At 38.2% G+C, this 23,642-nt stretch overlaps 1 protein-coding gene across 1 annotated transcript; it reads right to left on the reverse strand.

Moving 5' to 3' along the window:
- Positions 1-1,805: 1,805 nt before the first annotated feature.
- Positions 1,806-23,163, reverse strand: LOC131690818 (solute carrier family 26 member 10-like). The gene is made up of 6 exons (XM_058976856.1): positions 22,458-23,163; positions 22,222-22,386; positions 21,975-22,079; positions 11,305-11,446; positions 2,480-3,084; positions 1,806-2,415 (listed from the first exon to the last, which is right to left on the reverse strand). Exons 1-6 carry the CDS (start codon positions 23,124-23,126, stop codon positions 1,966-1,968), a joined length of 2,136 nt encoding a protein of 711 aa, XP_058832839.1. The 5' UTR covers positions 23,127-23,163; the 3' UTR covers positions 1,806-1,965.
- Between the last annotated feature and the right edge of the window lie 479 nt (positions 23,164-23,642).

Raw genomic sequence — 23,642 nt, forward strand, 5'->3', positions numbered from 1 at the left:
TTCAGATGTCTGATTTATTCGGAATTTCAGCAGCGGGTATTTACACACGATTCAAATCGAGCCTAAACGTCTGTTATCTGTGGTAATACTTCCTCTCTGTCTCTCTCAGCTTAGCCCTCTATATTAAAATATATCTTTACTTTTAAGATTGGTGGCTCACTCTGAAGACAAAAGTTTGTAATACACTCAGGTTAGCACCCAGCAAACGCCTGCCCAGTGAGCAAATTTTCTGGCAGAGACCGCTCTGCTAGATTTCTGTAAGTCTTGGTTTGGCAGCCCTGTCATATTTCTGCGCGTATCTTGTCGGGTTAGTTGAGCTAGGGCGAACTCGGTTTCGCTCGCATTTTCTGGCAAATTTTGACAGGAACCAAGCTAAACCCTGGCATAACTCGGACATAAACTGTGCAAAGATCCTGGCAATTCCTACCTGGTAGAATTTAGCACGAATCGAGCAAAACATCTGACAAAGATGTTGCAGGAAGCGTGCAGAGATCTTGGCCGTACATTTCTGGCTAGATTCTGGATAAAAGTGAGCAGCATCGGTTGGTTTAACCGCTTCTGTCAGAAACGGTTGTTGCATTTGAGCGAATTCGTTGCCAGAATTCTCGCACAAAACGCGCAAAGTGCTCGCAGAAACTCTTCCAGCATCAATTTCGCTTTGCTCAACTTTTGCTAACTTTCTGCTTGCCACGCTGACCGGGTGGCTGAAGTCTACTTCCAGAAACGTTAACGGCCAATTTCTTCACTTGAATGAAACGGTTTTCGGAAAATTGGTCACCAGCAACCTGAAAACTGAATTTTCATCCAGTGAAGAAATTGGCCGTAATTGTAATGCTCTGTGTCTTTGTTAACTCTCAATTTTTCCGAGAATTCGATAGCTGCATTGGTCGACTTAATGTATATAACATTATATGTCAACAAAAGTCATTAAATGAAGAAGAAAATTATTTTTCCTTTGTGCACATTGCTAAAGTTCAAGTTTCTGGATGTAAAATATCAGAACGATTTGTAGTGTTTTTTATGAAAATGTAAACTGCCCTTGCTTGACTGATTTAAACCACAAGAATTAATATCTTCGATAGATTATCCAGCAAAAGGTTAAACGACTCAACAGATTCGATACAGATATCGACACAGATTTTTCGAAGAGTAAATACAGATGAAAAGATTTTTTAGGACAAAAATACAGATTTAATTTTGGCAACCCTGTTCGGGACCATTCGGATGAAGCATGCTGGAGTGAAATGATCGGGAAGTGCTTTTATTCTCCTCTTGACCGTCGGGTCACGTGTAGCTGACCTGAGAAAGAGGTGGTGTCTGGAAATGGTTACAATCCAGCGTGATTAGCACATGTGACGTCAATCATATATTTCCCTATGACCCCGTACTATCTATATTAGCTTAATTACCTTTATCTGTTTGATTTTCTGGCACTAATCCGTACTATCTATAATTTTTACCACATATGCCGTTTTAATCGTTTAACGCTAAGAGAAAATTGTTTTAATTATTTACGCCGAACATTTTAGATTAAATTTTATAATTTATGTTTACTAGCGCACTATCTTTTCTTCTTCCGCGCTCCTTTCTAACTATCTCCTACAGTGTCGTAACCACTTCACATCACACAACTTTACTTCAATTACACCGAAATGTTTAACTACCGACGCGCACTTCTACTCCCTTGCTTTGTCCAGAACAGAAAAGAAAGAAAAACGCGATACGCCAAGCTAATTTCAGTGGCGGGAATTTCGGATCGTAGGTTGGTATTCCCTGCAGCATTTTCATTTTATATTACCACAAAATTCATCGAACGATGATTAATTATACTTGTAATATAATCCTTTGAATACTATGACTTGAATTACTCGTTTAAACCTATAATATACACAAAACTCATTCTAGCCGAAGGTACACATTACGATTGCACTAAACTAAGCCACCTCGTCGGTTTCATCACAGTTTTCAAAATTTCGTTCCCGCAATGCTTGTCTTTCCCGGATATCGAATAATTCTATTCCTAGCCCAAACCACCGCATCGTGAACGGTCGGAAAGACCCGGCAATATTCGCGCTCATCCGAGCCAACCAGTTTACACTTTCGCATCATTTCATAGACTGGACAGGAAGCGCCGGCTATCAATACCTTGACGGAAAGTTTCTCAAACTCGTTGATCAGCGTCTTGAGCGACGAAACAGCCGATGGATCTACATCACTAACGCGGGTAAAATCCAACACCAGATAGCGAAGATCTCGCTCCGTTTTGCTCTCGTCATCTGAGGATGAAAGCAGCTTTAGCTCCTGCGTTATATCCAGATTTAACGCCTGCAGCAGGCTCGTTTTGTAGCTGGATCTAGTGGCGAAATTTAAGCTACCACTAAAATGGAAAATCTTTACTCCATAGGTACCGATTGTCTAAAAATAGAAATGAGCGACTATAAAATATATTATCTTTATTTGATTTTAAAATGCAACTTACTCCTTTGTAACGCGACGTATCCAGATAGAGGTCGGTGTTCGCAACATTCTCCAGCACACAGGTGTAGGATTTCATTCCTCGGATGAAGATAGAGCAAATGCTTAGTCCAGCTCCCACCAGTAAGCCGATATCGATACTGACCAGCACCGTTGTCAGGAAAGTTCCCATCCAGACCACGGCATCTATACTGCTCAGCCGCCAGAAGTCGATGAACTGGGTCACCTGCATCAGTGGCCCACGAAGTGCGACCATTATGATTCCGGACAGGATACCCACTGGCAACGGCTCGAAGAACGGTCCGATATACATCAGAACCGCTGCCAGAATACAGCACGACACAATCGAAGAGATTTGGGTTCTTCCGCCAACCAAATATTGGACCATCGATCGCGAGAGCGAAGCGGAAAACGGCATGCAGGAGAAGAAACAACCGAACAAGTTGCTTGAACCCATCGCCAGCAGTTCTTGGTTGAAGTCGAGCTCGTAGTTTTCCCGTTGAGCGAATATGGCACCCATCGAAACGGTCACGGCGTACGAGACAACTGCTACTACGAAGCTGTCTAGAATTATGGATTCAAGCAGGTCGAAATCCGGTAGGGTTGGCTCTGAAGGTGGAAAAAAGGTGCGAATTAATTCATGGTACAAAATTGAAGCATTATGTTATGCTATGACTTGATTATGACCCGGATAGAAAATGACAACAGCATTGACCCTACATACAATCATAGAACAACAGATATTATGATTGTTTGCTGTTTCAAAATTGTTCGACGCAGAGTTATCTCAGTAGATTTAAAATAAAACTTCACAGGCCAATCATTATTCAGTATGTTTGGAGAAAAATCAACTTTTTAATAATAGGATAAATCACTACTTTCTTTTCAACTGTAAAAGTGGATTCTACATTGAAATTTATTGATTTTGTATTGTAGCATAACATTATACTTTGCTGTAAATTATTGTACAATTACTGTACTGTCACAGCGAAAACTATGGTATTGTTACGGTACATTTCTATACGGGGATGGCCGTTCTGTTTTTTTGTAATGATAGGTCAACAACCAGTATGTATTACGAAAATCGAAGGATTGGTAACCGTTCGGTTTTAAATCTTAAATTATGGAATAAGCCAATCGCATTCAGGGAGGCAAGGTTAATTTTGTTAAACCCGTGTTAGGCATTGCGAATTTTATATAGCTGCTAATGCACTCTTTTTTTAAGAACCAACTTCAGCAGACGTCCGATGCACATCGACAAGTTTGTACTGGTGTACAAAATTTCGTGCACGCGTTCAACTCCAAGCATGCTTCGTCTAGACGTACAAGTTTGCCTCGAACATCAAACCCAAGCGAACGATGTACAAACTCTAGTTCAAACATCCGTGTACGTACAGCAGGTGCGCAACGAGAACAATTGAGAAAGAGAAAACTAATGCCACGAACCAATGTGTGCGCACACCATGTACTGTACGTACATGGGGTTCGGTTGTGAAGGCGAACATGTGCACGTTTTTTGATACGTGTTTGAGTTCGTACATGAAGTGTGGGTTTAATATGAGCACAGAACCAGAGTGAACATTGTGTACGATGGTCATTTGGGAAGACTGTCATAAAGTTTGAGTACTAACAGCACCGTGTGAAGTTGCACACAATTCAAAATATTCTTAGTTAACTATTTTTTTTAATTCGTTCATTTGACACGGCTCATAGCGGTGGCTTAACGGAGCCGTGGATCTTTTATACGTTTACAATATATGTAAAAATAAAAATACAAACAAGAATTAATTAATTGGATCTCGTGCACGCAACTTTTTATTGCGAGCGGAGACCTTCTTTCGCGAGGTCTGTTGGCAAACAGCGTCAGGGGGGTCATTTAGTTCACTCTTGTTTTTCACGTCCCGGTCGAAGCTGGCTTGGTGTCCGGGATCAGATGTTCTCCCTTGCTTCTTGCACTTATTGTTGATCAGTGTAAATCCGTCGTCATTGTTACTGCATTCGTTGTCGATGTTGCTTACAATTGCTTTTGGGGTGCTGGATGATTCTTTTGCGGTTGTCATTATGGTCTGAACAGCTGCCACAAATTTGGTCACCGTTTGTGGTTCAGGCATTGGTATTGAAAACTCTGTTTTAGGTTGGTTTGCCGTACATGAGTTGGCAATCGATTGAGATGCATTTTCCTCTGCATCTTCCGTGTAAGGTTGTCCATGATGAGCTGTCTGATTACAATACTTGCACGTAGGAGTTTGCTCCTCATGGGTGCATAGCGTAGTTTGCATAATTGTAGTTCCGTGAGTTTTTAGTTTTATTGCCAAGTAGGAGGGAATAGTTCTTTCAACCCGCATCCTCACTCCAAAAAAGTCGTTAGGAGTTAGTTTCTCCAAGTATCAGGTGTAAAGGATTTTGCAATTGGCTCAGGAGGGGTACGAGGTGATAGGTCATATAACCTTACATCTATATAATCATTCTCAATATATAGGGGAATCTTAATTCCAACGTTGTCACTTTCAACCACGTGTTTTAAGTTGTTCTTCCAAACGAAACGCTCGGCTTGTTGAATGATATTAACACTACATTGCGAAGATGATGATACTGAAGGTACAAGACTTCCGTAAGCCTAAGTTGCATTTTTTCCTTCACTAAAACTCGGTCGTTTTAAACAAAATTTAAAGTCAACGACCGCAGCGTTGGGTCGGAGTAGAGCTTTTTCGTCAACTTTACTCATGATGACAAGAATAATCCGATATTTCCTTTGTTCTCGAGACAATGCACACTAGATCGAGAGGCCTGTTGTTCACTTGGCTCGATTGTACGTCTGACTGACTTAGTTAACTATTGTCTATTATTATTAAAAGTTGGGTATCTTCGAAATGGGGTTGACAAGTAGATGACGGAAATCAATATTTTAGGCCAATTTGAAATCCAAGACGGCTACTTCCGGTTCCTGTAGTTTCCAGACACTTGTTTGATTATTAATCATAAATTTCCAGTGCAAAATTTAACACAAAATTGATATTTTCGTTTTTGTATTTTCAAGGTCAGAAAAATATGCTCAAGAAAACATTTATGTACTCGAATTCCACTTGGTCCGAGGGTAGACAAATCGGGTCTGTACTCTGTCTTCTGTATAAACCAAACAAATGAGATTTTAGCAAGTAAGTTAACGCTTGAATGACAGAAAATGGCGCCATCTGGCAAAGCAATTTTCTATGTCCCTAACAATAAAAATATTTTTAAATTAGAGATTTTTTCAATTGCTATCTACTCGACAAACCCGTTCTAGAAATACCCGCAGTGTAAGGATTTCAGCACATTTTGCACGACCGGAAGTCGCCATCTTGGAATCCAAAATGACGTCACTCGTCGATTTCATTATTGTTATCATTTTGAAATGTTTTGCTCAACCGGAAGTCGCCATTTTAAATCCATCATCGCCATCAAACAATTTTCGTCATCTATTTGCCGTTAAAACAATATCCATATTATTAGGCGTCTCGGTGAACCGGAAATCACCATATTGGATTTCGAAATGACATCCCTCATCGATTTCCGCCATCTATTTGTCACGCCCAAAAATACCAATATTTTTGCTTTTTTTAAGTTTTGCTCAACCGGAAGTCACCATCTTGCATCTTGAAATGGCGTCACTCATCGATTTCCGTCATCTACTTGTTGAGCCCGTTCCAAAAATAACCTTAATTGGCCTGTGACATCCGGTGAACTTCATAACTTCTTGAGCATTACGTCATGAGCCACGAAGAACATACAGAGAAAAAAATCATCGACATATTAGGGGAATGTGTTTGGTTGTCGGCACACTTTTGTTTTTGGCTCACAACATTACTCCAATTGACCAAGATATGGGAATAAGCATACCAATGGAAAGCTAGAGGCCTTAGCTTATAACTTATGACAGAATTCAATTTACCCTGTCAACATTAAAAAAATTATTAACAATTCAGTAAAATGATTACCATTTTGAAAAATGTGGTCGGTTGTCGGCACCCTAAGAAAATTTACTAAAAATGGAAAAATATGAATGAAAATCATCAAGATTCAAAGGGAAATTTATTCATTTCAACTACCATCAAAGGCATTATAAACATCATTCTTCATCACAACCACAATATGTGTATGTAAAAAACTGGTGCGAATATTACGCACTGCTAATGCACTCACGAATCGCATTCACTGCAATTGAGAGAGTTTCAAGTAGTCCATTTTTTACCAAAGCTTCACACAAATCAAATAGATGTCCACGCTGGCACGTAGCCAAAAGAGGAGGTGTGCTACAGGGTAAGCCCACTACCCCACCAAATTTTCTGGTCGTGACAATCTGGTATATACAGTGCAGCCTAGCGGTGAAAACACGACCAGGTGTGCTTTTTTCATGTGAAAAATGTGAAACGCTGAACCGGAAGTCGCCTTCTTGGTTTTCAGAATGGTGCCAAAGATCGATTTCTGGTATCTATTCGTAAAGCCCTTTCCAAATATACCCAAATTGATCAGGTTATTGAGAACTCAGCATTTGCCATAAAAAATGGGGTGCCGACAACCGACCATGTTTGGGTGCCGACAAACGATTTTAGTATTTTTTTTGAAAACTGATCAAAAAAAAAATTGTGGCGAGCATTTCGGTGCTATTAAATGTTTAATCATACAATAGAATAAATTTAAATCGTAAATATTCAATGCACGTACTATTTCGATCGATTTACTTCTTTCTATAACACTAAGCAAAACATCAAAAAAAAATTATATAGAGTTTCACTTGTTCAAAAAATATATTGCACAAAAAGATCGTGCTAATATAACACACAAATAATATTTATCAGAATGTATATGTCTGATTTCTGTCAAAAGTTACGTAGGGGTGCCGGTAACCGACCACTTTCCCCTACTTATTATGCTATTGATCTTAAGTTCTGTATTTCAAAAAGTTCTTTCATGACCATAAACATCAATTTGCCTCAATACCTCATTGACCTTTGTATTATGACCCTCCATGAGTATGTACCGCATCCTTATAGGACCGAAAGATAAGCTTGAAGATTTTTAGACCTTCACTCAAGGAAATTTTTGGAATTCCTGGAACATTAGTTAGTATAAGTAATCCTATCTATCTTTTTGATACAGAAAAGTTTTTAAGTTATATAATCATTCAATTTTGTAAACAACATTTACGAATCGAAACTCTATAAGAATATGAAAAGAAGTTTTTACGAACTAAATCCCAAATAACGAACACTTTTTTACGAACCAATTCAATTTACGAACCCCAGGTTTGGTTCATGAATGAATGTTTCAGTTTAATCGGCACAATCCAGGACACTCTTGTTAAGCTTGTCTCCGCTGCAGCGCATGCTTTGGCGCAACGATCAACTACCTACTCGGCACCGTTACTTAAGCCCCATTTATGGCAACTAGGATGCAGGATTTGATTGGATCACAGCAACCTCTGACGACGAAGGTGCTTTTTTCGCTCCTGACACGATTTTGAGAAAATAAAGTTTTTCGTTCGCTGCTCTTCAACAACTCAGCTGATGAAGAGAACCATTTTGAATTTAGAAGTTCGTGTCCAAAGCGGATGGAGTTCGAGGAGAGACGGCCACAGACCACTCGCAAGCGGCCCAACCTCAGGCAATCCTCTCAAAACTGGCAAATCCGGAACTGGTTCATTCCGGTGACCTCTTGCAGGTATTGTTGAACCCGACAAAGCCGTTCACTCCGGAGTATTTAACATTCAAGCAAATGTTTGAAGCGATGGCTGGCATGAGAAGAGATCTCCTGAGCTTTATTGAATGCAACATCAACTACAACTGGAATCCTGGAAATCGTGAGTATTCTGTTTGTGGGACTCAAGGCCGCCATCACGATAGATGCAGATAACAGCATTCTGGATGTCTTATTACACGTAAGTCAGATGTATTTGCCATTTTCTAAAAGATTGTTTCTAAAATTCGTTGGTTCGTTCGTTAGTATTATTATGGCAGTTGAACGCTGGAGGGTCCGACCAGCGACAGTCGTTTTTTCACTTGTTTAGTGCTAATCCCTCATGTCGGAGACAATGCGTATTATAGCGCATCATTGTACAAATAATGCGCAATACTTCCGACGTGATTCCCTTGCTTAAAATAAAAGAAATACGATTGTCGCTGGTCAGATTTTCCAGTTTTCAACAGCATTATTATTATTATTATTATTATTATTATTATTATTATTATTATTATTATTATTATTATTATTATTATTATTATTATTATTATTATTATTATTATTATTATTATTATTATTATTATTATTATTATTATTATTATTATTATTATTATTATTATTATTATTATTATTATTATTATTATTTCCCCTTTAAACTGAAACGGTCGGTACGGTTGTCCTCGTTTCTTCCTCCTTTAAGATTCAAAACAATTCGTTAATTGACTTATTCATTAAATGAATAATTTAATTGCCGTCTAATTTTGAAACATCTTCCAAGCCAACTCTGCACAGTAGGCCTGGCCGTTTTAATATTTGCGACATATGAAAATATGCTTCAAATATTAATGTTGACAAGAAAAGCTCTACAGAATAACTGCAGTGTTTTCCAGGATGCTTTTCAATACTGGCTGTGTAAGGGTTAGAATAGAATAGAATAGAAAATTTATGGCAACTGGCAACTACTTTTCCGCTGGCGGAACACGCTGTCCGCCAGAACTTATACGTCGGCAATTGGCTGTCCGGTTCAGACGATGTTGAATCCCTCGTCGTTAACTGAAAACAGCTCATTGCAATGCTGGCTTGCGCATGACTTTTAGAATTTTGGCTTGACTTGGTTCGACCAATGTACTTGAGAACGTCACTCAGACATAAGAGATCGTTGGAAAGCGAGAGCTAGAAGAACTGCGGAAGTTTTTCCGCACCCAAATTCCCCAAGATGCAGTAGCAAACGAATGCACAGACGACGGAATACAGCTCCACTTCATTCCACCTCAGATTCAGGTCGAGTCAATGCTGAACTCTCGTCCAATCACGCCGTTGCCGGACACTCCATCCGATGCGCTTGCTCTGACTCCAGGACATTTTCTGATTGGTCGTCCGCTGAATGCTGTTTGCCGTGAAGTTCCTGATTCCAGATTGTATCGATAGGAAAGTGTACAACAGCAAACTCAGCACTTCTAAGCTCGGTGGCACAATAAATATCTCGCCACACTGCGAAATCACTATCGCTGGACATAAACTATCCGTTTATTCCATCATCGCACAAATGCGAGTGAACACCGCTGTTGGAATGGCCCATGGGGTGCGTGCTCGGCGTTCATCCCGGCCCTGATGGCCTTGTTTGTGTCATCACCGTAAAATCGACATTCGATATAGTTCCCGCAGCTTTTTCGACTTCCGATTGAAGCTGCACGGTCCAGCGTAGCACAAAATTACGCACCTACTAGTAGGCCTGCATCAACAATACCAGATGAAGGACTTTGTCCAGGGAACAGGGCCGCCGGACGAGATCCCGGCCCTTGCTCAAAGAACGGAGCCGCCGCCCTTGCTCAGGGTATAGAGCCTCCAAACGAAATCCCGGACCTTGCTCAGAGAACGAAACCGCTTGATTAGGTTCCGACCTCTACTAGGGGAAATGAGTCGCCAGACAAGATCCTGGCCCAAGCTCGGGGTAATTGAGCGATTCGTGGTTCACATGCAAAGAACCAAGCCTTGCCATTTGTGTCCCTAGAAACCCCGACTGGGACTTGCCTCAAGGCGAGTACCCCATTCGAATTAAATAGAATTAATAATCAAACCAGATGTTCCTACTTTACAGCACACCACCCTCGGACAATATCCTGCAGCTGGAATCGACGCAACTACTATCCTGGAATCTGTTAAGGGGCCTGTAGCGAAAAGACGAATCCATATCTCCGTATCCCGTTGAGCGTTAATCACTATCAAGAAGTTTGAACTTCCATCGCTAGTGAGCGTTGAATTCCCTTAAGTCTTCATTGGCGGTCGGAATGTTCACCTACCGTTATTCTGCAACAATAACCTAAAAAGTGCAGTGGAAGTGAAAGTGAGGGAAAGTCATAGCGATATAGGTGGAAATTACTGGTCTTTAAAGATCCAAAAAGGACGATGAGTGGCCTGCGTGAACTGTTCAGAAATCTGACATTATTCGTAAGGGATCTTGTTCAAGATTCTAGTGGAATCGAGCTCAGGAATTTAAAGGAATATTCCTCAGATTTCCGACGTTATCGCGCTTGAACAGGTTTCTGCGCAGGATAATGATGTAATCATTTACATCTGACGGAAGCAATGTATCATCAAAATACAGAGTAGAATTCTGTCAAAACCCTGCGCAATGTTTTCATCCTATTTAAGAAATAGGAGGATTCTCTTGTAATCTATTGAAATCTTGAGCAAGCTATCGACAGAATTTCATCAGATTTTGGAAGTCTTCGTCATAATTTTCATCAAAGTCATAAGAAGAATTCCACTCATGTAACAGATTCCCCCAGGATTCGGAACAGGATCTTATCAAAATTCTGAGAAATATTCCTTACGAATTTAGAGAAAAATTTATCAGAATCCTAAGTGACACTTAAGTATTATAACGTAGTCTAATATCTTTTTATATCTGCATATAGGGAAGTATTAAAGAGCCTTCAATCCTCAAATTCAAATATAATGCTGAAATAATGCCAGCAAAGGCGAAAGATTGTGCCATTGCTGTGCAGAAATGGATAGCCGATTTTTTCAAATGATAATACATTTCTGAAATTTCTCTTTGTTGAGATTTCGGTCATTTTTATAAGATTACGAACATTTGTAGTGATAACTCACCTGGGAATCCTGTTGGTATATAAACTATAGTTTTGATGCCGTAATCTTCCCTCAGTCGGTAGTGAGTCGACAGTAGTGATCCGATAATCAGAATTATAAGCTCGACTGGAACCGGAACTACGCTGAACTTAGCTACCCGTGGCTGAAAGTTTTCAAGATAATCAGTGATGAATGGTCAAAATATAATATTGTAATGTTTCTAAACCATCGAAAAGGCGAAAAGGCTCCGGGTTGCAATTCTCGTTTTTATATGAGGCTTATAATTAGAAATAAAAATATAGGATCCTGGATTCATTTGCTGTTAAAATTACTTTCAATTTGATAAGTCCTAGACTGTCCATAAAAGTATAAGAGTCCCATATGGATTTTTTGTCGAAAATGAGTTATATGTTGGATTGTATTCTGTATCACCACTGAATCACAATGCACAAATAAGATTGCAAGATTTGTTTAGAAAATATAAAAAAAATACTAAAACATGGTTGTCCCATCCATTTAGTTCAATGAAAATGTAAATCTTGAACAACGTTTTTCTTGGCTTGCTGTTTTTCAATATGGAACTCTTATGCTTTTATGGGCAGTAGAGACAGTGCAATTTAAACGTTACGAATGAAAATAGCTTTTCTTAACAAGGCTCTGAATCGAAAATTCTAAAGTCTGTTACTGGGTGTGGCACACATTCACAATCGAAAGACACCAGACCCGGCCACAATGTTAGAAAGTTTAGTTTTAATATATCGCGAAATCAGCCGATTTGGTTGAATATGAGATACGAGGAAACAAAGTAGGCGAATCAATTTCACACAGGACACCAATAAGGTGCTAATTGCTTTATATTTTAGCTGACTCGATAATTTAACCCCAAATTTTGATCAACTTATTAGCATATACGTGTAGACAAAGAACTGTGCAAATATTGTTCTCCCATGGCGTCTAGCGAGGCGTGACACGCGCAATAGCGCCCAGTCGCGCTATCCTGCCTCTTACACGGACGGAACGGAGGGTTTTAGTCGCACCAAGAATCATGGACTATCACAGCTATCCAGCCAAAACGCAAATATTTACATAATGAATTTACAAGGACATATTGAAGATCTGACGAAACTGTTCTGGGACTTTAATGTTATCAAGAAGCAAGTGCATGGTACTGAGCAATATCTGAATAGTTTGAGTTCTGGAAATCGTTCAACTTTCAAATGAGTTCCATAAAATCATCGATGTTTTACATCTAAAAACATACCACAACTACTCACGTCATTGTACCTTATTTGTTGTTTTTTTTCAAATAATCTTTATAATTTTCAACTAGTTTAGTTGGTTTTAACATTCACATTCACAATAACACGTATTTTTGTACTGTTTTTTTCTATTGTACCGTTTTTATTATTTAACGTTTTTTTCATTCAAATCTTTTATTCTACTTTTGTATATTTTCATATTTCCACGATTTGCCTTTCACTTATAGAAAGGTTATGCAATCACTATTTCCGTCGACCTATTTCCGCTAAGAGGCCAAACACCGACGCCATAGAGGTGACTCCCACTATCTGGACTAGTTGTCGACCCATCAGTATTATTTTATTAATTTTTTAATTCGATTTTTCTACCTAATTTTTTACATTTTAATTAATATTTTTATCTTTCTATCATTCAATGTTTTAATATTTCCGACAATTTATATTTTCGTAATTTGTTTAAATTCTCACTTTTTAGTTTTAATTTAGTTTTTTTTCTAATCTTATACTTTTTAACTATTTTTGATCATATTTACATTTGAATTTTTAATTGTTTCTACGTTTTCCAAGTTGTTCACCTTTTATATATGACTATGTTGGCCTTTTCTTTGTTTCCATTTCTTCACTCATTTCTGCCATTTTTTCTATTTTGTCCTATATTCAATAAATTCATCCAATTTTCTTAATTTGTTAGTAGTTTAATTTATGTTTTATTCCGTTTTCTCATCTTTAACTGTTTCCATATTTGTTTAATTTTCACTATTCATTGATTTTTCCTACATTCTATTTTCCTTTATTTATATACGCACCTTTAATATTTTAATATTTATTCACTTACATTGTCTTAAACTTTACCATTTCTGCTTTCAACCCATTTCATCACTTTTCATTGCTTTCATTTTTCTATTTTTTAAATTTTCTCTGTTATTCAATTTATATTTTGAAATGTCGCTCGATTTATTTCAGTGCTACTCGAGAAAAAATTCAATCATAAATTTATAAAAAAATCACGATTCCCTTAATTGAACGATATACAAAAATTGCCCCAAGTACCAGAAATTAGGAATAATTAATCTCATATTCATGAAACTATTTGTGTTTTCAAACAACCAGTTCGCGCCAAACCATATACAACGAGACTGGTAGATTAAATACGAGCACGGAAAAAAAAATGTTTCAAAAATCGTAAATACAGATCCATGAATTCTGGAACAATCACGTTTTTACATTACGAAAACCTGACCATGAACAAAAATCATGTTTTTTATAATAATGTTTTTCCCATTTCCCATTGTTACCCCCGCATAACGTCTTCGTGAGCGGAGATATTTGTTTATGTTTTGTGAACTTTAGTCACGGTTTTCACCTTGTCATTGCTGATTTTTTGTACTTGAACTAGTTTACTACCGTATTAACATTTTTCATAAAACCAAAGGTTCACTCGTGATTTTCTGAATAGATTTGGGAACATTATTCAGAGTCTGAGTATACATGACCTAGTTCATGATTTATTACATCTTGATCATTATCTGGTTTTCGTAGTAGTGAATTAGTTCACGAAATCAAAACAATACGGATATTTTCTCGTGATTTTCTTCATGACACTCGGAATTTTATTCATGAATCCTTTCAATACTTGTAAACTGATTCATGATTTCTAAAATATTATATATCGTGGACAACCCGTACTCTTAAAAAAGTTCACAATATCGTAAAATATTCATAGAAATGTGTGCGGATTCATGATTCGTAGTATAAGGGTCACGATTTAACTTTCGTGCTCTTGAAATAGTTCACAAAACTATAAAATATTCGTATATTCGTGAAATGGTTAATGATTCCTAGTGTGTTAGTCACTACTGACCATGTGTTTCCGTGAAATAGTTCACGAAATCACAAAATATTCATGTATTCGTGAACTGGCACATGATCCCTGGTACAATACCCACGACTGACCATTCGTGCTCGTGATTAGTTCGCAAAACCATGGATTCGTGATCTATTCTTAGTACATGATTCTGATCTACCTTGCTTGAACTATTTCACAAAATTTGGAATTTTATTCGTGGAATCATTTTATTTCCAAGCACTTTTTCAAATTAATATCATAAGATTACGTCTAGGTGTTAGTGACCAATAATAGGCACGAGCAGCAGATATAAGATAACTATCAGGACCTCGTTTGATATGGTTCAGCGTGATGTCTGCATGGATAGAAAACGAAAATTGCACTGAGCACGAAAAATACATTATAGAGCCACAAATCGTGTTCGTGATTTAGTTCACAAACCAGGATACCGCGAATCTATTTCAATGATCCAGATCATATTATCACGATTCTCCGAGTAAAAAAACCGATAGTATAAAAAACAACATATCACGATTAGGTGAAGCGAAATTACGAATATCATGATAAAACTGCTGATATCATGAACATGAGTCAAATTCGTGTCAAATTCGAAAGTGAGCTTAAGAATGAAATATCCCAATAAAGTGCATATATATCACAAGAATCGCGACTAATATCCTTAAATCATGAACATAAATCATACTGCTCGTGACTAAAATATCAAAATTCGTGACTAGGATCCCGAGATCATAAACATAAATCACTCTACTCGTGACTAAAATACCACAATATGCGAATTAAAATAACAAAAATCGTTACTAAGAACCTGAAATCATGAACATGATTCATGCTACTCGGGACGTCAATAGAAATCACGAATATCGAAACTAAGATCCTGAAATCATGAACACAATACACGCTACTTTGCCAGAAAAATTCGATAGTAAACAGATGAATAAAATATCACGGTAACGTGATGAGAGATTACCAAATATCACGACAAAGCTCCTAAAATCATGAACATCGTTTGACTGTCAGCTCTTTTAGTTGATAGAGTTTATACAAACCAGTGTATCCCAAACTATGAACAACAATCAACAAAAACTAAATAGTTTCATTAATACGAGGTTTGATATTCATGATTTCAGAAACTTGGTATCGGTTTTCGTAAATCGTTCAGTTCCCGAAATCGTGATCTTTGTTTCATCAATTTATGAACGGTTTTTCTCCGTATACTTTCGAAATGGAAAGACTTTCATGTCAGTCCGATTAGAACTACTAATGGCGAATACTCAACTGAGGAAGATGTAGTACTCAGCTGTCTTAGCACACACTTTCCAGGATGTACGCAGCCGTCACCGATGACTCCGCCTGAATTCTTTTCAGAGATAGTTCTGATTTTTGAACATTTACTCGTAGAATTTTGACAACCAGTTCTACTTCAAAGAGGATATGAACACTTCAAGCATATTTTGCAAAAAGTTCTTACTTGTAGTCCTGCAACAGGGTACATTCCATTTGTGTGGCGAGAAATAACTGTAAAATTCATTCCCAAAGGTGGCCGCGTTACTTATAAGGAGGTAAGAGCTTTAGAGCGATCAGTCTGACCTTCTTCCTTCTCAAATTAGTGGACTGTTTAATCGACCACCACATCCGGTATGTTAGCTTGGGCGAGCACCCGCTGCACGCAATACAACATGCATACCAGCGGGGGAAGTCTACCACCACTCTATTGCACAATGTTGTCTACAATATTGAAAAAGCTTTTTCGCAAAAGCAATCAAGTTTTGGAGTTTGCTTTATATCCAAGGGGTATATGACAACGTGAGTTTCGAATCCTTTGTGGAAGCAGCACGAGGTCATGGAGTATCTTATACATTAGACTGGTTCAATTTTTGACTTTAAGCTCCACCAGGCTTTATTGATTCCTTTTAAGACCCTTAGCAATTGTGCAAATTTTGGTACCGATCGTTTGTGTCTACGGACCCTCCAAAAATTTCAAAGTTTATATGGAAATTAGTATGGAAAATCGGTTAAAATTGAAAATAAATACTTGAAAAATCACCTCATCAATCAATTCATGAGAACACTATATATTTCTAAAGGTATTATTCAACTGAACACATTCGTGGAACATTTTAAGTTTGTAAAAATTCGCTGAGAAAAGTTAACTAAAGAAGCAGCATGACTTCAAAACAAGTGCATTTTATTATTAATCATAGCAACCCTGTTTTAATAGCTCCATCGAAATACAAATGTAAACTAGGCTTACCACCAACCGCTCCCGTATGGCAGATGCAGCTATTCAAACAGGGTTGCTATGATTAATAATAAAATCCACTTGTTTTGATGTCATGCTGCTTCTTTAGTTAATAACATTTCTCAGCGAATTTTCACAAACTTAAAATGTTCCACGAGTGTGTTCAGTAGAAGAATACCTTTATAAATATATAGTGTTCTCATGAATTGATTGATGAGGTGATTTTTCAAGAATTTATTTTCAATTTTAACCGATTTTCCATACTAATTTCCATATAAACTTTGAAATTGTTGGAGGGTCCGTAGAGGCAACCGATTGGTACCAAAATTTGTACAATTACTAAGGGCCATAAAAGGATTCAGTAGAGATTGGTGGAGCTAGAAGTCAAAAATTGAACCAGTCTATTATACATATTACGAACTAGATACACGCAATGCTTAGCAACCGACATCTGTGCTTATCGTTAAGACAAGTCGAAATTAGGAAACTGATTGTCTGCGGTTGTCCTCAAGGTGGTGTGCTGTCACCACTTCTATGAAACGTTGTCACCGATGGCTTGTTGAGGAAAGCTTGGGTTTCCGGCATATGGTTTCGCCAAGTTGCTGGTCACGTTAAATACGTTGGGGTTTTTCTTGATTCAAAACTAAATTAATCAGTTCGTTTTCAGAATACAGTCAGCTTGCATGACCTTCGGCCAATGTAGGCGAGCTTTCGGCAATTCCTGGGGACTCAAACCCAAGTACATTTAGCGGATTTACACAACAATTGTTAGACCAATACTGACATACGGGTTCCTTGTGTGGTGGCATGTCACGACAATTCATCTTCAGAGAATGGTCTTGACAGCAATAACTTGTGCGTTCACTACAATACCTACTGCTGCTCTGGAGGCACTCTTGCGTATAAACCACTATATGGATTTCTGAAACAAAAACTTTCTTGTGCTTACCGTCTTAAGAACTCTGGAACAGTAACCCAATAGATCGTCCAACTAGCCACATAAACTAGTGGCCCCAAAGGGTTATTTGGAAAGAGTATATAGGGGAGAGAGGGTAACAGTGGATCAGCAGGAACTATGAAACATTCGCAATAAAATCACAATGCATGATCGGAATCGTCTAATTCCCTCATATTTCACAATTTATAATTCTTTACACGTGTTGCTATATTTTGGAAGAGATCTGATAACTCTATCTCTTTTAATGGATATTTGTTTGTTTTGTGATAGCCAGAGTAAATTTGCAATGATAAACATTATTCCATCTTTATGAATTACCATTCATTGAATAAATGTTTAGTCTATTGCTATTTATAGCAAATTTTATGCTCAACATTTGCCGCGAACAAATTTTTTTGGTAACTACTCATGGTTCTGTGTGATTTCACAAATTGTGAAATGAATAGACCCATTGGGTAACTGTGAAACGATGGCGTATGGGGAACAGTGATTTTTGTTTGTTTTTGTGGTCTGTCTCAAAATGTCAATGGGTTCCGATTTTCCACAGTAAATACTACTCATATAGTGCAAAATTAGTAAATTTGGCCAAATTTTGTAGAAATTATCTCTTATTTCAGGATTGCAGCTAATATGCATATATGGTGGTTCGATGTTACGCGATGATATAGTGGATTCTTTCGTAAACAAACGATTTTCACCTCAACATAAATTTAATTCAAAGCGTTAGGATCATTCTTCGTCAAAACAAAAGAATAAAATTTATAAGTAGAATATTTCACTATAGACGACATCGTGTTTCATAGTTCCTACCCATGGGGCACACTGATACATTTTACCACCAACTGTTTATTATCCAAAAAATGTTATTTCCCGTGAGTTTTACCAGCTGGAAAAAATATATGTATTAGTTAACAACAGAGTGGCACTATGTATCACTTTTGATTACACAAATAACATGTATTATCATCAAAATTAAATTGTAGAAAAAATGTGTTTCATTGTTACCCTCTCTCCCCTACTTGCTCCCAGTGACCTTACACTCGCATGTAGTTTTCCTTTTAAAACTTCCACTTTTTGCTCTGACAGTCGGGCTGCCCTGAAAGCACTTAGTTAGGCAGTGCGAAATTAGTAATTGCATGTCGAACGTAAATCGAAGAAATTAGCATTTCAAATGCTATCTACCTTTTATGGGTTCCGGTCATTTCGGTATTACTGAAAATGAAAGGGCGAACAAATTGGCTAGGGCGAGCGCTACGACTGAATTCGTTGGGCCAGAAACAGTTCTACCACCGTCGATAAGTTGGATGAAGCGCTCTTGGGCTGCATCCGTACATGCCAGCATTGGCGAAGCCTGCAAACTTGCGCTAAGATAAAAACTTTTCTGTCAGATGTTAATCCAAAAATATCAAAGAATTTGCTGCATTTTTTCAAGCACAATTGCAGTATTTTAGTAAGGGCAATTGCAGTATTTTAGTAAGGACATTGGCAATTCAATGATCACATGGCTACTACTCAACGTGCTGAGTGTGATTCGTGTGATCTTTGTGAATCCGATTACGGAACTTCATATCATTTGATATGTAACTGCCCTGCAGCAATGCAATTGTGTAGCCGGATTTTTAATTCTCCTCACGTAGATGAACTTATGTATAGGGAGTTAAAACTCAAGGATATGCTGTTGTTCCTAACCCAGTGTGGTAAAGAGCACTTAGTTGAGCCCTGCAATTCTACGCACAGCCGAGTAATCGGTAAATGCTTATTCTGATATTTCGGAAAAGTGTCATTTGTTTGCTGATTTTCAGCGAAATATTTCCCGAATCTAAGCGAACAATTGTAGCTTTTACTATGATCTCAGCGATAAATGAATTGGCCGAGTGCTCGGCTGTTCCAATCTCGGCAAAAGTTGCAACAAATACTGTTTATTGTTGTGTTGTGATAGTATTATGTTGCCATTTTCAATTTCCCTATTATTTTTCTTAAACCTCCCTTTCCCTGTCTATCAGGAAAGTGATGAGACGACATGGTAAGGTACAAATCTCCGAAAAACATGGATAACGTGCCAATCGAGCTAATATATTCTGATTCCTGATTGCTTATACTGATTCTTCGCGTTTGTGGAGATGGTCATTAAGGCATCGAGCACGTTGTTTGGTCGTGTACGCAGTACTTGGTATCTTTTAGAAGAAGAAGGTCTTCAACGTTCCAGTTTGTACAGAGACCTCTCTTACTTTAGAAACTGTAAATCTACATGCTTGACTCAGTTTCTTTCCGTGTTATCATTGTCCAGCATTGTGCATTTCATGGATTGAAAGAAATTGAAGATCAAATACCCCGGCACATCAAAGCTAACTAATACACATGGCGTGCCTAAATAACTATCTAAATAAAAATATAAAAGTGCATTAAGCGCCTAATAAGTGCCAATATAAGTACTATTGAATGTTAAAACATACTCTTATTGCCACCTTTATGGATAGGGTTGCCACCCCTCCGGGTTTGACCTGGAGCCTCCGGTTTTCGGGAGCGATCTCCGGGTCTCCGGGTTTTACATCAATTTCTCCGGGTTTGGTTGAAAAATTGATAATTTAAACTTTTTTGAAAAGAATCATCTAAATATTTAAAAAGTGTAAATATGGTGAATGTACTATTTTTCTTGTTCAGACGGGTTCACCAAATATTTATGATTTCGTCGCGAAACAACGAAAACGAAAAATAAATCAAATTTATTACAGTTTAAGGAAAATAATATTTCGCTATATGTTACAATTAAAAAGTTATCTTCCTGCAATTTTTCACTTCGTTGTTGGTGGTGCCTGTCTTCAGCTGCATCAAGGGATGGCGGGTTTTGTTCTAATCTGAATGGCTAGGTCAAGAAAAAACGAGTGCTTCCGAGAAGAAAAAAACGAGTGTTGTTGCTGCTCTTGCAGCGACCTCCAACTGTTGGCTATGGGGGTAAGTTTTGCCCCTTTGTTGTAACGTCTGGTGGCAAATGACCGAGACCACAAAGTACTTCTCCTTCTTCTGTTAGTTGTGAATCAGAGCAATGCTCGTTAGACTTATCTTCCGCAGCGAGAATGGCTGGTGCTTTTGTATTCTTTGCGCCTAGCCGGAGATGAGAAACTGTACACTAATCGACGAAATCACTCTACGGTGATTGTGATGAAATTTTGATAATTTTCCAATCAACCAGGATTAAATTTCATGACAAATTACAGCAGGAATAAAAAAGTATATACACTTAGGTTTTTTACGCGGTAGAACAAAATCCATGGTGAATATTTTTGGAACGTGTGTCCTGTCGCCTCGCGCACAAATAGCTTAAAGTCTAAAATGTGCAATCGATTTGATTCCACTTTTTGTTTGCTTTGGTTTAAAGTCCTCCACCCTTAGGTCCAGGGATGCCAAGTGTTTTTCCAGAAAATCTGTAACATTCTTTGAAAACATCTGGAATTGTCTGGATTGTCTATTTTTTGGGAGAGTTATAAATGTTGCAATTTATTAATGAAACATATTTGTATGTTAACAAATATATCACGGCCTACTGAAAATTCGATAATTTTAAACGCTTAATTTTCAGCATATGGATTAAAATTGCGTCTCTGAGCTATCAGTATCGTGGATTGCTGGAACTTCTAGCTGAAGAAAATACGACCAAATTTTTTGGAAAAAAAACTAGGGCATGGTGTGCTTCCAGCTTTTCTAAAAAGTTTTGTTTTGAAAAGTTGTAGCTCAAAAGGTCGTTTAAAAATCGACTGTGCATTCTTGTAACTTATTTTCTCATTTTTCAAATTGTCTGGATAAATCTGGACATTTTTTTTGAAATCTGGATCAGACAAATATAAATCTGTATGTCTGGACGACGCTTGAAAATCTGGAAGAATCCAGATAAATCTGGAAGGTTGGCACCCCTGCTCAGGTCAGTAAAAATCTCCGGGTCAACGCCTCTCCCGAGGTGGCAACCCTATTTATGGAATACTATTGAAAGAAACAATGAAAAATAGAAAACAGGATCCTGTGGTTAAAATTAATTTCCTAATTAATATATCTCGACAAACATATCATTACGGCTTAAAAGCCAACTGTCAAAATTCTCTTTGAAAGGAAATTCCGTACAAACTGTTACTGGCTAAACACAGTTCATAACAGTCAATGAAAGAGAAAACTTTTGTCTATCGTTTACTACCAAAATCTGTGATTGGCGAATAACGGTTTGTCCGGAATTTCCTTTCAAAGAGAATTTTGACAGTTAACTTTTAAGCCGTAATCATATGTTTATCGAGATATCTGGAAAAATTGTGTGAATGAAATTACAAACCCAGCGCAATCGTCATTCTCATATTTACTCTTTCAATAATAAATCTATCTTACCTTCAAAAATACAATGTTGAGGATCAATATCAATATGGTGGAGGTTGTAATAAAAACTGCGATATGATTGACATTCGAAAGTCCTGCGAATATGGCAGCATACGTCTGAATTGGCGAAAGAACAATAAACGTAAAGTTAATTCCTTTAACAAAATAACACACGTAATTAATGACAGCTCATGGCACACTAGTTGAATAAAAATATAGAACGACCTATTAGTTGTGGCAAAAACACCGTCAAACTCACACGAATAATCTTAAAAGTCCCAACAATGGGAGGCAGTGGAATTCCCAGCGCCAGGTTGACCTGTGACGTAAACACGTAAATGGCGGCTCCCGTGGTAAATCCGGAAATCAACGTATCCGAGAGCAAAAACGATAACGTTCCTACTCGGCACAGATAAAACAAAACCTGAAATTCGAAACATGATTCAAATTATAATTTTAGAACGAGCTAGAACCCAAGAACCACTGGAAACCAACCTGCCACAGTCCAACAGCAAAACAGAGCGTTGCCGCCACCTCTATCGGTCCCCTGGTGATAACTTCCTCGCCGGGTAACCCTGCCAATGTGGAATTCTTCGCTACATGACCCGGCAGTCCGACTCCGGCCGTGGAATATTCCAGCACTGTTTTGCCTACCAGAATGGAAATGACGGCGAACGTTCCCATCGAGTTATGCCGCGAAGTTCCCAGGAAGAAGTAAACCATTACCGGAAAGAATGCCATGTACAGTCCCACGATTGGGGGAACATATGCCAGCATGGCATATCCCATGCCCTGGGGTATGTGCATCACCGCCACCGTACAGCCGCTGATCAAATCGGCCAGGAAGTTCTGCTTCCAAGAATATTCCGACATCCAGCGGACGATCGGGAATACACTCTTGACACAATCCATAACACTGAATCCTTTCACACTACTTAGCACACTATCGGTCATCCTTCGCTTCGGTTTACTGTAATTCATTTCGTTGTTCAATTCCTCCTGATGATAGTGGGGCCTGGCCACGGTCACCGGAGGTAGCACACTGAACTTTTTGTTCGGTTTGTTTTCTTCTTCTGGCACCGCATCCGGGCAAAATCCATTGTTGGTGTGTCCATTCTCAGTTCCACCTGAGTTACACCTAGTATCGAAAGATTCTTTAGCCATCGCTTAAGGCACCTATTGAGTTAAAAATTAAATATATGTCAACGCTTGCGAAGTCGTCTCACTAATGCTCGTTCCATCGGGATCAGTCACGTTTTTATGTTCGGCGGCAAAATTCGGCGACTCGATTCATTAACGGTGATCTGCACGGATAAAATTCATCCCAGTGCTAATTGGTAACGACGAGCCGTTGAATGGATGCCTACCGAAAAGATGTAAATTTGACGGCAGAGTATCGAATTGTTGGAGTATCTGAAATTGGTCACAAATAAGTTCTGATGCTAGGAAGAACTGAGGCAACAAGCGGTTCCTGGCTATTGAGCGTAACTTTTCTTCAACTTCTTTGGAATAGCTTTTCATTTTCATTGACTACACATTTTTATTGTGTTACCTCTAAGGAGTAAAGTCGAGGACACCATTCCCAACTTTAATAAAGAAAAACCTATTTTAATCCACCTAGCGGTGCAATTGTGCCTTTCTCAATCATGAATCACGAGAATGTGTGCGTTGTTTATATTC

The sequence above is a fragment of the Topomyia yanbarensis genome, chromosome 3 (assembly GCF_030247195.1).
Source record: "Topomyia yanbarensis strain Yona2022 chromosome 3, ASM3024719v1, whole genome shotgun sequence".
Lineage (NCBI taxonomy): Eukaryota > Metazoa > Arthropoda > Insecta > Diptera > Culicidae > Topomyia > Topomyia yanbarensis.